Raw genomic sequence first — 14,820 nt, 5'->3', positions numbered from 1 at the left:
ATCAGTCTATGTGGGAAAGTGAAGTTTTATCTATGTCAAGCTTTTCAACCACCCTCCTACATAAATCATTCAAAGCTATGAGGCATGAAAATCCCAAAGAAGGTCAAGACAATGATATGAATGAAACCTCTGTTGATACATTGAGTACAGCACACGGTCCATGCAAGGAGGTTGGTCCATGTAAACAATTCCGGACACGTCATTTATTGATTGTCAGAAGCTGAGTTTTCTTGTGTAGTTAACTGTCGCATCTGTTTTACTCAAATTTCTTGAAATGATGTGAAAGTGTGATACATTATCTGTTTAACAGGCAGTACAATTATGAACGCTGTGTAGACAGTAAAAACAACAACACAACAAGCTCTTCTGGTCAAGCCAGTTGGGGCTTTAGAGATCAACAAGTTAAGATTTTACTGATATATATAAATATGCATATATAAGCAATCAGCCTAAACGTAGAAAAGATTGCTGCCAATTTTGGAGATGGTTTTGGTCGAATTGATCAATTGTAGGTATACATGTAACGTTACATTATACTAAATACCTGTAAGAGCGCTCTTGAATGTGGGAAATCAATTTCGAAAAACAGGATGGACTAGCATATCTATAAATGGTAAATAAGAGTATTCACTGTACTAGTACTGGGCAAATCAACTGATTATTGTAATTAACTGACTATCGTAATTAGTTAAAATGGTACAATATGACAAAATCTTACATGAAATAAAAAAGAACCACTACAAATTCTTATATTTTCTTAATTTGAAAAAAAGAGTGAAGCCTCTGCCAAATCTGATTTTATTAAGTAGCTGAAAGATCACATTCCTTACAAGGCATCACTTTGCCTCAATGCAGATAATGTTTAAATCTTTCAATCAAATTCTTTAAATTATTATCTAGTTAAAGATTATTCATGTCTCGATATAGTCTTCATCCCATCCGACTGTCTCGAAATATGCCATTTGATAAACATAAGCCACAGCATACAACACAAAATCATGGCGTTTTTGCAATCAGACAACACAAATAGAAATCAACTTATTCTGATTCATATGATAACATAAGCACAAATCAATTAATGTCCTTGGTTCTCATTTAAAACAAAAAAATGAGCATGCGGAGAAGGTGAACACTGATGGCTGTGAGGAAAAAGTTACTGAATGTATTCACTCTGTGACACCGTTCCCAAGGAAAAGGCATTCTCTTACGGCTTTTTGACATTCCAGTTGAGCATTTTCTTGTGTAAGTTCAAGAATTTGAATGCATTTCAACACATGGTTATTTGTTGATGGCTTACATCAATTAGTGCAAAAAATGCATCTTTGCCAAAAAGGTTATGTTTTGATGTTTGTGGGTTTATGGCCAGCATAACGCTAGAAGTTTTGGATGGACCCGAATGTTCTGCTACAGTACCATGGAAAGCCACTGGGGGCCCATAATCAACATTTGAAGTTTACTGGCACCTACTAACATGCCAAAACTAAGCCTCTAGCATGAGGATCTATTAGGTCCTTAATTTAGTATTTGGGTCAGCAAAGCAAATTAAAGGGTTGGTTATGGACACCCAGTGGCTTTCCATAGCACTGCAGCACTGAGAACATTTGTTTTTATCATGTTTTCTGAAAATAATATGGTCATGATTCTTTTGCAAGCTCTTGGGCTCGAGATCTGGTGATACAGGTTGGGCCCCTTGTCAGATTAAAAAAAAAAAACTACAGCTGCCTGTTGCAGGTAAGAACAATTCCTTCGATCAAATTTTCGAGTAACCAGGAAGCACCTCCAAGTGCCGCTCCCACACGACAGCGAGTAATAGCAGCACCGATAACCATGTTGGCAGTTGATCCAATGGCAGAGGATACCCTTCAAATAAAGAAAAATGATAGCACATTTCAGTCAGGTGTTCAATGTAGGATCTTGGCAGTACATAAATCATTTTGAAGTGGTGTATGCCATAAATTTTATGACGTCCTTTGAGTATACAGTAAGTCCAAGGCAACCCCATACCAAATTTTCAGTCATTTGATTTCAATACCTGAGGGCATAGCAGCCCAAAATATATATTTTTGTTCTGATGATAGGCACACAAAAAATAGATCATTTGATGTGGTGCAAGCCAAAATGGTCAATAAAGTCCTCTGGATGCATGTCCAAGGCACCCTTAAAACGAAAAATTCAATGTTAACATTTCATCATGAATTATGATTTCTATGTAATTTATGCATGGTGATGTATAACTTACACATCATGCCACAAGTATGAAATTCACATAATTCTAACCCTAGGGAATTGTGGCAAATCCACATTGATCATGCAAATTAGACCCTTATTTGCATCTATGGTATCAGTTGATGTTCCATCTGCCATAGATTACATATGTTAAATATATCAAAGTCATATCACGAAAAACATGGATTTATAGCTCTCTCATTGATTATGTAAATTAAGTCCCAGTTAGCTACTCATTGTGTACATCTTTGTCTAAGCTATCTATATATTCTCTTTTGAAGGCTCCTCCGGTTCCTGCCTGTGTCTGTCTCTGTCTTTCTGTCTGTCTGCGTTTCTGCATATATGTCATCAGTAATAACTCAAGAGCCACTGGATGGACTGTGATGATATTTGAGATGTGGGTAGGTGAAGACAAACTAAAGTCCAGGTCGATTTTGTGGCCTTGGCAGAACTGGTTTTGTATCTTTTGACATGGATATGCTATGGTCTTGATTTTTTTGTAGCAGATAGCTTTTGATATAAGGAAAAATGGTTTAATTCTCCTAGCAGCTTGTTATGGAACTGCAGGGTCGTTTTTGTTAAAATTTTCCAAGAAGGATAACTGAAAAAAGGAATAACATATTTCTATGATATTCGGTATGCAGGTAGCTAAGACAGAAATGTATACAATGAAATACAAACTATTCAAATTAGGACTGAATTTGCATGATTAATGAGGACATTGCATTACTCCAGTGTTTTCCACAATATCAAAACAAGTAAAGTTAATATATGTAATCTATCGCAGGCAACATCAACACATGCTAATTATGCCAATAAGGGTCTGATTTGCATGATTAATAGAAAGTGATGGGCATTTCATACTTGTGACATGTGTATGTTAGAGAGAGGCATACATAAAAAAGGCCATGCATAGATTATGTTAGTTGAAGTGTAAATGTGCATGATTGAAATATTTCATAGAGGTATCGGGCACCCGAACTCTTATTAAGGAAGTCATGAAGTGACACTGACACATTTTTGGTATATGGATGGCAGTTCAATGGTACAAAGCATGTATAACGATGCTCACTTCTTAGCACAACAAAATATAAGCTTACCTGTCGGCTGCTTCTGGACTTCCCCCCATCCGTGTGTAGAAATAAGACGATACACACTCAAGTGCATCACCAACATACAGCCAGTTTGAATTGGCAGCCCTTAGGAGCCCTGCAAGGCCACCATCGATTAATGTAGAAGCTTTAACGAATCTGAGAGACTCTCAAACTTCACGGGATGATTAACCTGGCATATCATGTTATAACTCTCTCAAGTAGAAGAAGGGGAAATTGGACGGTGACGGAATATTGAGAGACTGAAATAAATGTAGTCAAAAAAGCTATAATAAATCATAATGTAATCTCTAGAAATGTATTCACTCAATCAGGCAATAATGTGTACTGAACGGCCTTGTCGCGCTTATCTTCTTAAAGTATCAGAGGGAAGTTAAGCAAAAGAATATGTTTTCAACACTGAGTTGGGGGCCATAATAGAGCCTTTATACAGACCTGTACATTTTCAGATTCAACTTTACATATGCAATTGACAACATTTTCATTTCTACTACGCTACTTCATAAACAAATTTACCTGGTCTCGAAGCAAAGTATTGAATTTTCCCGCAAATCCATTCCAGCAACTAAGAGAAACAATTAGGTAATAGAAAATATTGATAAGAAACCTACAATGAAAATACAATTGGTACAAGGAAGAAAACACGAAGTCAATATCAACTTGAGAATTTACTACACAGTTACAAATAAAGTTTAGATATTGTTCAAAAAGATTTACAGGCAGAACAGTAGTAGACTGTAATTATTGCAATGAGTGTTCTCCATCGAGCGTCTCACAAAGACAAGAAATATTAACTCGAGTGTAATGGTTTAAAGAGCTTACCATATTGTTGAACATCGTTATTATTCAAAATGCCTTTGTGTAAATTCTGCAATCAACCAACTTCTAAATGAACAAATAACAGTTTAACAATTTGGCCAATTTTGGATTTTTGGCAGATGTTGCCGGACTATTTTGTTGCAGGTCGAATTTAGACCGATCCCATTGTCCGACACAGTCCGAAACGCTGTATTATTTGTTGAAGCACTGATTTTACGCCGTTTGGTCAGAATGCCCTTGCCAGTTATTACAACTTATGTCTAAAGGAATCAATCATCTGATACAGAATATGGGACCCAAGGCCGTAAATGTTGATTGACCTCGCAGATGTGCAGTAATCAGCAGGATTGATCTTCCTTGTTCTCTTATGGGTGGTTAACTGGAGTACTACAGCGTATCATTATACTTACACGACCTCCAGGTGACAAAATTGTGAGCCCCCATGATATGACGTCTTCGCGGTCCTCCGCCATCACTACACAATGTGTAACAGGATACATGATAAGAAATTACTTATCTGTTTTACCAACAACATCAGACCGATGTACTGATCATAGATCGAACATAGATTTAGTATTTGTAACCTGCATCATAGGCTGTTATACGTCACTGGCGCTTGTTGTCAGTAACGACACAATGTCAATGCTCTTTAGCCGCTGAGATCTCTTTCTTGCTGTTGGGAAAATTGTCAAAAACCTATTGTATAATTTGGCTGCATCAAAGTAACGTTTAAACTAAGGAGCACGCCTCATTAGTTTAGTCTCGAGCAGACGCTGGCTAATAGTCCACGCATGCCGCTTCCCTGGAAGGAAAAGAGCAAAGAATGTAACAGTGTGCACTACAGAAACGCCGGAAATTAATGCTACAAAAACGCGTTAAACACTGAGTCGGAGAATGAGCCGGAGAAAAGTGAACAAGTTTGCTTGGCACACGGACGAGAACGTTCACCGATCACAGGAGCTGGCAACGTGACACCGTAAAATGCACGGGCAGAACCGACTTTCAACATGGCCGTCAGACGTTAATGATATGGCCGTCAGGTTCTCTATCTTTTTGCCAGGTCTGTTCAACACGGTACATTTGACTGATATCTCCTGGCTATACTTTATATCCAGGAGATATCACATATCAGTCAAATGTTCGTCGATTGCCCTTCTAGACCCTATACTAGAAATCCGGACAGGCAGAATATGTGTTTCTTACAAGCCCGGTTGCCGTTCTCGGGCTATATGCAAGACAGCAAGTAAAAGCAAGGAGGTTCCTATTTTAACCTCTTTGGTAAAAGTAAGCCCTGGAACCGTCGTCACGTCTACAGTTGCTGTGTGTTTGAAATTATTCACCAGCACCGAATACCTCGCACCAGGCTGACAAGATGCACAATAATATTTCGCGTAAAAGAGATTAAGCAGTTCTCCCACTCAGCAACTCAACCACTTATCTAACTCATTTCCGACCAACTAAATTACTGTGAGACGTTTTGTTAAAAAAAATTACCACAGTTTGTATAATAGATCCAGCAGTTTACCTGTAGACGAGTAGAGCCGCGCTTGGTTGTCAATAGAGGCATATGGACCACAACTCGGTCTTCAGTAGATTTACTCCTTGCCCGACGGCTTGGGGTGAGAACGTCCGACAGGCTGTGTCGCAGTAAGGGGAGGTTCAGGCTGAATGGCTTTGTTTGCTCACAACAAGGAGGTTAAAATTTAACCTCCTTGCTCACAAAGAGAACAGAGAACTAAAAATAGCTTTCGTATGACTTGTTTTGTTAGCTCAGTCGACTCACGATCACGGCTACCAGATTGCAAAAAAACTTTGGGTTCTATTTGGTGCACAGTGTCTCATAGCCCCAGGATGTCATATTTTCAAGCATACATGTTACCCTCAGAGTCTTTTTATGTCAGATTTATTGGAAGTTATTTTCATTTGAAAACAAAACATTACCTACGTGGAGAACAGTCTTGACAGTGTCTTGACAGGATCGGGTAACGTGAGCATGCAGGTGAGCTGGCAAAGAGCCAGCTTCTGCAAGTTCCTCTTTTGGGCTCCACCCACCGAAACTCATATGATGTTTATGATAAAAGCTGATGGACAGAGTTGAAATAATTCTGTAAGCAAAGGAAATTGTGTTTCGGAAGCAGAAAAATTGTAATTGGCCCATGCCAACTCTTTTCGTGGCATGGGCCAATTTCGAAACGGTGGTGCCTGCAACGTCTTCGCTGATGGTATTCTTCTTCCATCAATACAATAGTAAGAGTTTTTAGCTTGTCTTATACTTTAATATAGTGAATTAATGGGATAAAGGGGTGCTATCCCATTTATATCTGCTCCAGTGAAATAGTGCTCATGGACTACACCCAGCTTGATGTGACAGTACACTAGTACAGTGACGTGTTTTGTGATGGACAATATCAGAATACATCACATTTCTTCTCTGACTATTTCTGTGTCTTGTCTTTCTGACTTTCAACTCCAGGAGGCAAGGTAGGTACATCCTCTTCATTCTCCTGTGAAGATGCCATAGTCAAAGATATAGAGCTCCCCATCGACTTCATTCCTTCTTTCAAATATCTTTTGCAGCAACAAATACACCAACATCATTGAATTTTATTTCCTTGGAAGAAGTAACAAAATAGTCAAAAATAGTCTTTAATACTGGTAAGTTTGGAATTAAGTGAAATTGTTTTAATCCCTTCATACACCTACTTTGTAAAAATTGCAAACCATCCAAATCACAACAGCAAGCTATGCCATTAATATTCCATTTGTATGATCAAGATGTTTACACTTGTCACTGCAAGTAAACTCAATACTAACTTAAGGTTTTCTGAATAATTGCAACTGTTTAGACAAAAATCTATTACAAAACATACTATGATATAATCTCATTTCAATAATACTGCTCACTATCAATACCTTTGAACCAAATATCTAAAAGATTCAATATGGAAACTTCATCATGAGAGATCAGTATACAACAATACTGTCATTGCTGACCCCAACTAGCACTAGTTAGCACTAATCAATTTAAATCTTGAAACACACTGCAAAATTGGGAAACTCCAACATATTTTTACAGCAAAATACCTTTAACTTTGCATGAAACTTAACATCCAATAACATGTGGAAATATTGTGCTTCCAACATAGTTGCCTTGTACTACAGAAGTGAGCAGTGTTACCTAATCCAACTCAAACATGACTTTGTTGGTAAACTGTACGGCACACTCAGCCCTGTGCTCCGTCACAACCTCCTCCTCACCAGTACTCACGTCCCTGATTGTTAGTGCATCCACAGCTTGTGGTTTGCATTTCTCCTTAGCTGGGTCAGATTTTTCCTTCTTGACATCGCCGTCTCCGACTTCAACTAGACCTGCTGGTTTGTCGTCAGGTGTAGACTCTGTAACAGTGACCGCCTCAGACACAAGCGGTTCACCAACATCAGTTGTAGTGGGTTCACCTTCTGTCTTCCCATGACCATTTGCTACCTTCTGGCCATTCTCATTATCTTTCTTACCTTTTTGCTTCTTTTTGCCTTTTCCATTCTTTTCTTCAAGTTTGTGGATTTCCACCTTGTCTGAAAAAGTGACACTCTTCTTTCCTGAGTTCTTTCTTTCCCTTCCTGTGTTGATGATGGTTTTATTAAAACCAACTGTGTCTTGAGTAGCTGCTTCTTTCTCAGTCTTTGAAACTTTTGTTGACTGATCTGAGACATCAAGTCCGCTTGATGTACTTGTCTTTCCTGTGTCTTCCTCCTTCTTTCCTTCCAAGTGTCCACCTTCCTCACTTGATGCTCCTGGACCGGTCTCCGCGCCAGTGTTAGAATCCTGACTCTGAGCTTGTGTTTTCCCTTTCTTTTTCCTTCTCCTCCTCTTTGTCTTCCCAGTTGGCATACCTGCATCACTGTCCTTGATTGAGACATTCTCACCATGTTGTACCTCCTCAACAGGGCCTTCATCACCCTTCCCAGAAACAGTGTTCTCTTCAACAATCTGATTGACAGCTTCTGTTACCTGAGTGCCTCCTAAATCATCTTCATCATCACTATCCAACCCCTCTCCCTTCTTTCCTCCCTCGATGATTTCACTGACACGTTCTTTAATGGAGGACTTCCCAGATGATGTTTGGGGTGAGAGGATGTCCTGATTCCCATCTACTGTCACACCAGTGGGAGAGGGTTCTGCTCCCATTTTCTTCTGCTCCTGTAAACCTGCAGCATCCTGTATGCAAAGTTTAAGATATCCACTATTTAGTATTCACCTATTAGAAATAACCACTGACATTACATTGGGAGCCTAAGTAGCATAGCTCATATTAACCAATCCCTGCTAACAAACCAATAAAATAAGCAGTTAAGCCAATAGAGTGGCTGCATATGATTTCAGGGAGTCACAAATACCATTCTGTCAGTCAAATCAAAACAGATAAAAGGTAGTGAAGAATGAGTACTGTATTATGTTGAAGTTCCTGGCACCAAATCCTTAGATACTTCATAAAAGCCTTGTATACTCGTAACATACCGGCCATTCTAAACTTCAAGCAGATCTTCAAGTGCCAAAATCGTTACTGTCACTTCTGCGACTGTGGGACCTCTTGGCCGGCAGTGATTTTGCCACCAGAAGATTTGCTTACAGTTATCTTGCATAGTCGTAACCTTGACTATTGCTCAGGAAGTGTCACAAGTCCATCTTAAGTCTACACAGAAACCTTATCAGACAGGATAGCATAAAACTAACCGTGAGTTCAATGGCCAGCTTGTCGTCTGACGCCTCTGTGACCTTGACACTGATTGTGTCAGCAGCTTCAGCCTGACCTTGACTGACTGCTGCCTGGACAGCTGCCTCCACACTAGCTTCTGTCAGGAACTGTTTCTCCTGGGAGGACACAAAGTGGATAATCAGCAGAGAGTACCTAAAACCATTCATATCTCAGTACAGTACAGTACAGAGTTGAGGAGTACAAGCTGCGAAAGACCTGCCTGATTTAAGCCCTGGACCCTTCGTCTTAGTCTTAAGTCAAGTGTGGTGGGTTCTTTAATGTGCTCGAGGTGTAGCCCTCGTCACACAGCTTAATATTCCCTGCAGACAGAAACCAATATCACACCCAACACACAAATCCAGTTTCAGAATACTAACAATTATTCCACAAATGTGATTACTAACATTAGACCACTGCATAATACATTCAAGTTCCTTACCTCTAAGTTCATGATGTCCACCCCAGCCTTAAAGCTGGCCCACAGTCCCTTGCAGCTGTCATCCTTGTGCATCAGCACCACGGCATTGTGGGGTGACACGTCGACAGTAGTCCGACTTCGTACCACGGTGTTACCGTCCAGCAGGACCACAAACAGCTGGTAGTACCGCAGCCCGCCGGTACCTGTAGGGATTGAAAACACATGGTTGGACATCCAGGTACTCCATGTTTGTTAAATGATAAATCAACACCACTGGATAAAAGAATCAGACCATGCTCTAAAAAAATTTGGACATCAGTTACATTTTCATATCAGTTTACGATAAACAGTCTGAAATAATAGGCTGAAAAATAAGTGGCTAGAACTTTGATTAAGACACTACTGTGTAGTACCTGCTGCCTGGAACTGGATACTGATGATGTAGCTGGATGTTGAGTAGGTCTTACTGATGCTCTTCTCGATGATGTTGGGGACGTGGACAACAATCGTCATACTGTCCTCGTCTTGTCTGAAGGTGTAGTCAGGACAGGTGGGGGAAGCAGGTGCGGCACTAACAGGTGTAGTGCTTACAGGTGTGGTTGCAGCAGGAGGTAGATCCAGGCTTGTGGAGCTGCTTTGGAGCTCATCCTCTTCCACGAAAATGTCCTTGTCTGACGTATTGGTAGTGTCTGTTGCAGTGTCCACTCCTACAACATCACTGGCTGGTCCAGCCCCTGACTCTTCTGTCTCAGCTGCTGCTGGGTTTTCACTCCTGCTGTCTGTCTTCACCTCGGACACTCCGGATGGTAAGATGTCCTCTGTCCCTCCTCCATCCTGTATATGGTTCTCCTCTGCTCTCCCTCCCTCCTGTACGTCTGTGACTTCCTCCACCAGCTGCTTGTCTCCTGTCCTCCCAGCAGTAAAGGGCAGGTCTGTCTCTGGAGCTGGCTTCACCACCAACGTCACCGTCAACCGCCTCTTGCTCTTGTCAAACTTTGCGCCTCCTTCGTTCTCATCTACAGGATACGGCAGACTGATATCCAGCTTGTATGCAGGTTTCTTGGACTCCACCTTCAGCTGTTTCTCAAAGATGTCCAGATCCAACTTGGCTGCTGATTTCAGCAGAGGAAAGTCAATGTCAACTACAAGTTCCTTAGGTCGTGTGGACGGAGCAGCATCAGGTGCCTCACGGAAGTCCTGGATGTCGATCTCTGACCTGTGCTTGATGGTGTACTTGGGCACCGTGAAATCTTGCTTTTTCTCTGGCTCTTTTTCTTCCTTTGGTTTGGCTAAACTTTGTGTTTCTTTTGTTTGTTCTGTGTTTTCTGAAGGGGGATTGTAAGGATAGGGAAACTTGATTGGGTCGTCATCATTGTCAGGGGCCGGCTGGGATCCATCAGATGTAGGTTTCCTATAAAAGATTGATTAACAAACTGCACTTTAATTGTATACATATGAAGGCAAACTTACATGACAAATCAATAAAAACCCATCCTAAATACAAAGAACTTGATTACAGAAAGTAACAAAAAGACAAAACAAAAGACTGGAGGCACAACTGTGATCAAGGAAAACAGCATCTTTACACAATCTTAAGTCTTTTTAAGACCTTCAAAACATCATGTCTAAGAAAGCTTTAACAAGGTTTATTCTCCTGTGCTCAAGTGTGGCATCCCCACCTCATGACTGTAGCTGTAGGGTTCCCTTTGTACTTTGTCTTGGGAAACTTGATGTTGGTTTTGTCCAGTTTCACCTGAAACTGTCTCTCTATAGCGCTGAAGGCAATGTCGTGCACCATCTGTTTAAACCTGCAAAATGGAAATAAAGATAACATGTTTGTTTGTTTCAATTTTAGTTACTGCATTTTGAGTCACATGTCTGTAAGGACACATGCATGAGTCATTCTACCTAGAGTAGAGATAGTACGAGTAGATGTACCTGAAGAAGACTTTTCTATAAAGTGTTACCTCTTATCAGCAGCAGCCTTCTCCAGCGTCTCCTGATGAAACACGACGTCGTACACCATGCAGCGCTGCTTGCCCTTATCCAGGTCCTCCCGGCCTGGCGTCAGGCTGTGTGGAACAGACCAGGTCTGACCCATCCTCCTGCTGGGTCCCTCCCCCTCCACACAGGGCTGGCTGGTCGGTCTCTGAAACAGATCAAACAATTCATCATACAGCTAAAAGCTGCTTAAGTCATAAAAAGTCATCATCATGTAAAGCATAAAAAAACATTACTAAGTCCAATGTCCACAAAATGACAACTTGAAATACGGTATGCCTAAACACCTCACCCGACCTCATCCGACCTCACCCGACCTCATCCGAGTCTAAATTGCAGTGTACACGGGGCAGGGACATTATTTGACGTTCTGGATGCGTTGAATATGCAATCATGAATGCAAAACAAGCAGCAAACTCTAAGTATTTACCAGTTTTTGTAAGTTACTCCGCTCGATTCCAAGATAGAAGTGTGATACGCATCATTTGGAGTATCATGGTCACGGAAAAAGTCAATAGTGCAGTCAAAATAGGTCAGATCAGGCATATAAATGTGTCTCCAGTATCGTGACAAGTTCACCAATCTCCTACAGTGCTTCAGAGGAATCAGACTTTTGTCAGAAACGAGATTTTCCGAGTCAAAGTTGATCTATTTTCCGCGGGGTTTCGCCATTGTTTTCAACCCAAATACGCACCACATGGGGGTTTCGCGGCACCCGTTAGAGCGGAGTAACTTATAAAAACTGGTAAATACTTGAGTTTTCTGCTTGTTTTGCATTCATAATTGCATATTTCACGTATCCAGAACGTCAAATAATGTCCCTGCCCCGTGTACACTGCAATTTAGACTCGGATGAGGTCGGGTGAGGTCGGATGAGGTCGGGTGAGGTGTTTAGGCATACCCCTTGAAATACCGTCCCCTGGCTAGCTTAATGTTACTGTATTCTGAGTGACTTCTCAATAAGGTCCAGTCTTATATTCCCACTGGACTTTACACCTATAGATTCAAGTGTAGGAAAACAGGCATCATTGTCAAAAGCCTTTCCTCACCCCAACATGCTGGTTAGTACAGATGTTGATGAAACATTTCTTCTCCCCGTCCAGGGAAGTTTTGATGACGTAGTTAGGTTCAGGGTTGATGAAGGTGACATCAGTCCCCCGCTCCCTCTCCATGGCCGTGATCTCAGCCTCATATCTGAAAACAGGTCAGAAGAAACGTTGATGAAGGTTAGACATCCAGGTAATAAGATACGCCAAATGACAGTTATTCAAGCAACTGGATCAACTTTTATTTTGAAAGTCAGACGTTTTTAAACGTCTGACTTTCAAAATAAAAGTGACTGAAGATCATAAGAAAGACGTCTTGGCTATACAAAATGACAAACAGCCTTGTTGATATACTATCAGACTAGCAAGTTTATACCTATGCCAAAAAGACGAGCAGATATGACTGCAGTACATGTTTCAGTCTTATCAACCCAGAATCAAGCTGTTTACAAATGTGTTCTTCCCACGCATTGTTAAACAGTGAAACTTTTATTTTCACGTGAAAAATGCACTTCTTCATTTGATTAATCTATGCAACAACTAAAGTTAACGTAACGTTACACAAAAAAGGAAACCGAGGGGAAAACTGATGTTGCACTATCGTGATTTTGGGATTGCAGAACAACAACACAACACAGCGTATCAGATCAGAGAAAAGACAACTTGAGATCTAAAAATCCCGCCTTACTGTCTACTTATGTTTCTAACCACCGTTTCTATTGACAAATCTCTTGTAAATATATATATCATATCAAACGTTAGAGTCCTTGTTGCAAGCAAACGCTTGGTTGCTGACTATAACGTTATATGACCAAAGTGCCCCCCTCCCACCAAGTTACATACTATATAAATAACAAGGTCGTTGGTACCTTTTCCGGTTTTCTGGATCAGATATTTCCTCAGCGTACTCGGCAAACAGTTTCCTGAACTCCTCACTTTTGAAAGCTTTCTCAAACCGGGTCAGTTCATCCTGGGTCATGTTCAGGTCTTCCAACTTTTCCCGACCCGACGCCATCTTGGTTTCTGTTGTTATGGCAATTACAGGGACAGTTCAATATATTCAGAGATCTGTTCTATCGTTACCTAACATTTCACAGCTATACATCCTTGAAATAGTAATCATACGAAAAAGCAAATCACTCATTTATTAGGTTATATTCTTTTTTTTATAAGTAGGGTCTTGTGGTATTTCGATAAAATCAACAGCAATGATCGGTATATAACGGTTAACCCCCACAAGCCTAACTACTAGTAACGTTATAGTCGTGGTGAAGTGCAATTTTACTATGTTACGCTAGAGGGGGTGTTTAGAGTCATCATACACGGTCTAGTAGTACTACTGTAGTACTGTACTGTGTATACTACCTCATCGCCCAGGGCCTGTTCATTGACTCTGGAGGAGCACATCGAATGAATTGAATTTCAAGCAGGAGTGGCTGCATATTTCAAATGCGTCCGACATACATAATCAATCAAATCAATCAAACTTTATTGCACAACAAATGTAACAGGTACAACCGTAACGTTACAATGTATGACAAGTTCTTTATGGTTAAGCAGTACTAAATATCAAGACATCTACATAGGAGAGGAAATAACAGAAAGCTGAGGTCTCAGTTTTGACCTGCTGAAGTAGTGGTTCAGTTTTGACCTGCTGAAGCAAGTATAAGGTGGTTCAGTTTTGACCTGCTGAAGTAGTGGTTCGGTTTTGACCTGCTGAAGTAGTGGTTCGGTTTTGACCTCCTGAAGTAGTGGTTCGGTTTTGACCTGCTGAAGTAGTGGTTTGGTTTTGACCTGCTGAAGTAGTGGTTCGGTTTTGACCTGCTGAAGTAGTGGTTCGGTTTTGACCTGCTGAAGTAGTGGTTCGGTTTTGACCTGCTGAAGTAGTGGTTCAGTTTTGACCTGCTGAAGCAAGTATAAGGTGGTTCAGTTTTGACCTGCTGAAGTAGTGGTTCGTTTTGACCTGCTGAAGTAGTGGTTCGGTTTTGACCTGCTGAAGCAAGTATAAGGTGGTTCAGTTTTGACCTGCTGAAGTAGTGGTTCGGTTTTGACCTGCTGAAGTAGTGGTTCGGTTTTGACCTGCTGAAGTAGTGGTTCGGTTTTGACCTGCTGAAGTAGTGGTTCGGTTTTGACCTGCTGAAGTAGTGGTTCGGTTTTGACCTGCTGAAGTAGTGGTTCGGTTTTGACCTGCTGAAGTAGTGGTTCGGTTTTGACCTGCTGAAGTAGTGGTTCGGTTTTGACCTGCTGAAGTAGTGGTTTGGTTTTGACCTGCTGAAGTAGTGGTTCGGTTTTGACCCACTGAAGTATACGGTGGTTCAGTTTTGACCCGCTAGTGGTTCAGTTTTGACCCGCTAGTGTGTAAGTTTTGATCCGATACCGGTTCAGTTTCGACCCGCTGAAAAAGTAGTGGTTCAGTTTCTGCCCGCTAGTGGTTCGGTTTCGAC

The 14,820-nt window shown here is 41.0% G+C and overlaps 1 protein-coding gene and 1 long non-coding RNA gene across 2 annotated transcripts; both read right to left on the bottom strand.

The window, feature by feature from the left end:
• Nucleotides 1-784: 784 nt before the first annotated feature.
• On the bottom strand, nucleotides 785-5,843 carry LOC136433155 (uncharacterized). Its single transcript, XR_010755603.1, has 5 exons — nucleotides 5,683-5,843; nucleotides 4,568-4,632; nucleotides 3,855-3,903; nucleotides 3,327-3,435; nucleotides 785-1,860 (listed from the first exon to the last, which is right to left on the bottom strand). It is a non-coding gene; the product is annotated as an uncharacterized lncRNA (long non-coding RNA).
• Nucleotides 5,844-6,741: 898 nt separating this feature from the next.
• Nucleotides 6,742-13,431, bottom strand: LOC136433151 (protein kintoun-like). The gene is made up of 8 exons (XM_066425027.1): nucleotides 13,246-13,431; nucleotides 12,380-12,524; nucleotides 11,297-11,478; nucleotides 11,009-11,137; nucleotides 9,743-10,740; nucleotides 9,351-9,532; nucleotides 8,890-9,027; nucleotides 6,742-8,373 (listed from the first exon to the last, which is right to left on the bottom strand). Exons 1-8 carry the CDS (start codon nucleotides 13,389-13,391, stop codon nucleotides 7,336-7,338), a joined length of 2,958 nt encoding a protein of 985 aa, XP_066281124.1. The 5' UTR covers nucleotides 13,392-13,431; the 3' UTR covers nucleotides 6,742-7,335.
• Nucleotides 13,432-14,820: the final 1,389 nt, after the last annotated feature.

Source organism: Branchiostoma lanceolatum, chromosome 4 (assembly GCF_035083965.1).
Source record: "Branchiostoma lanceolatum isolate klBraLanc5 chromosome 4, klBraLanc5.hap2, whole genome shotgun sequence".
Lineage (NCBI taxonomy): Eukaryota > Metazoa > Chordata > Leptocardii > Amphioxiformes > Branchiostomatidae > Branchiostoma > Branchiostoma lanceolatum.
The sequence above is the reverse complement of the archived record's forward strand: the minus strand, read 5'-3'. Positions and strand labels throughout refer to the sequence as shown.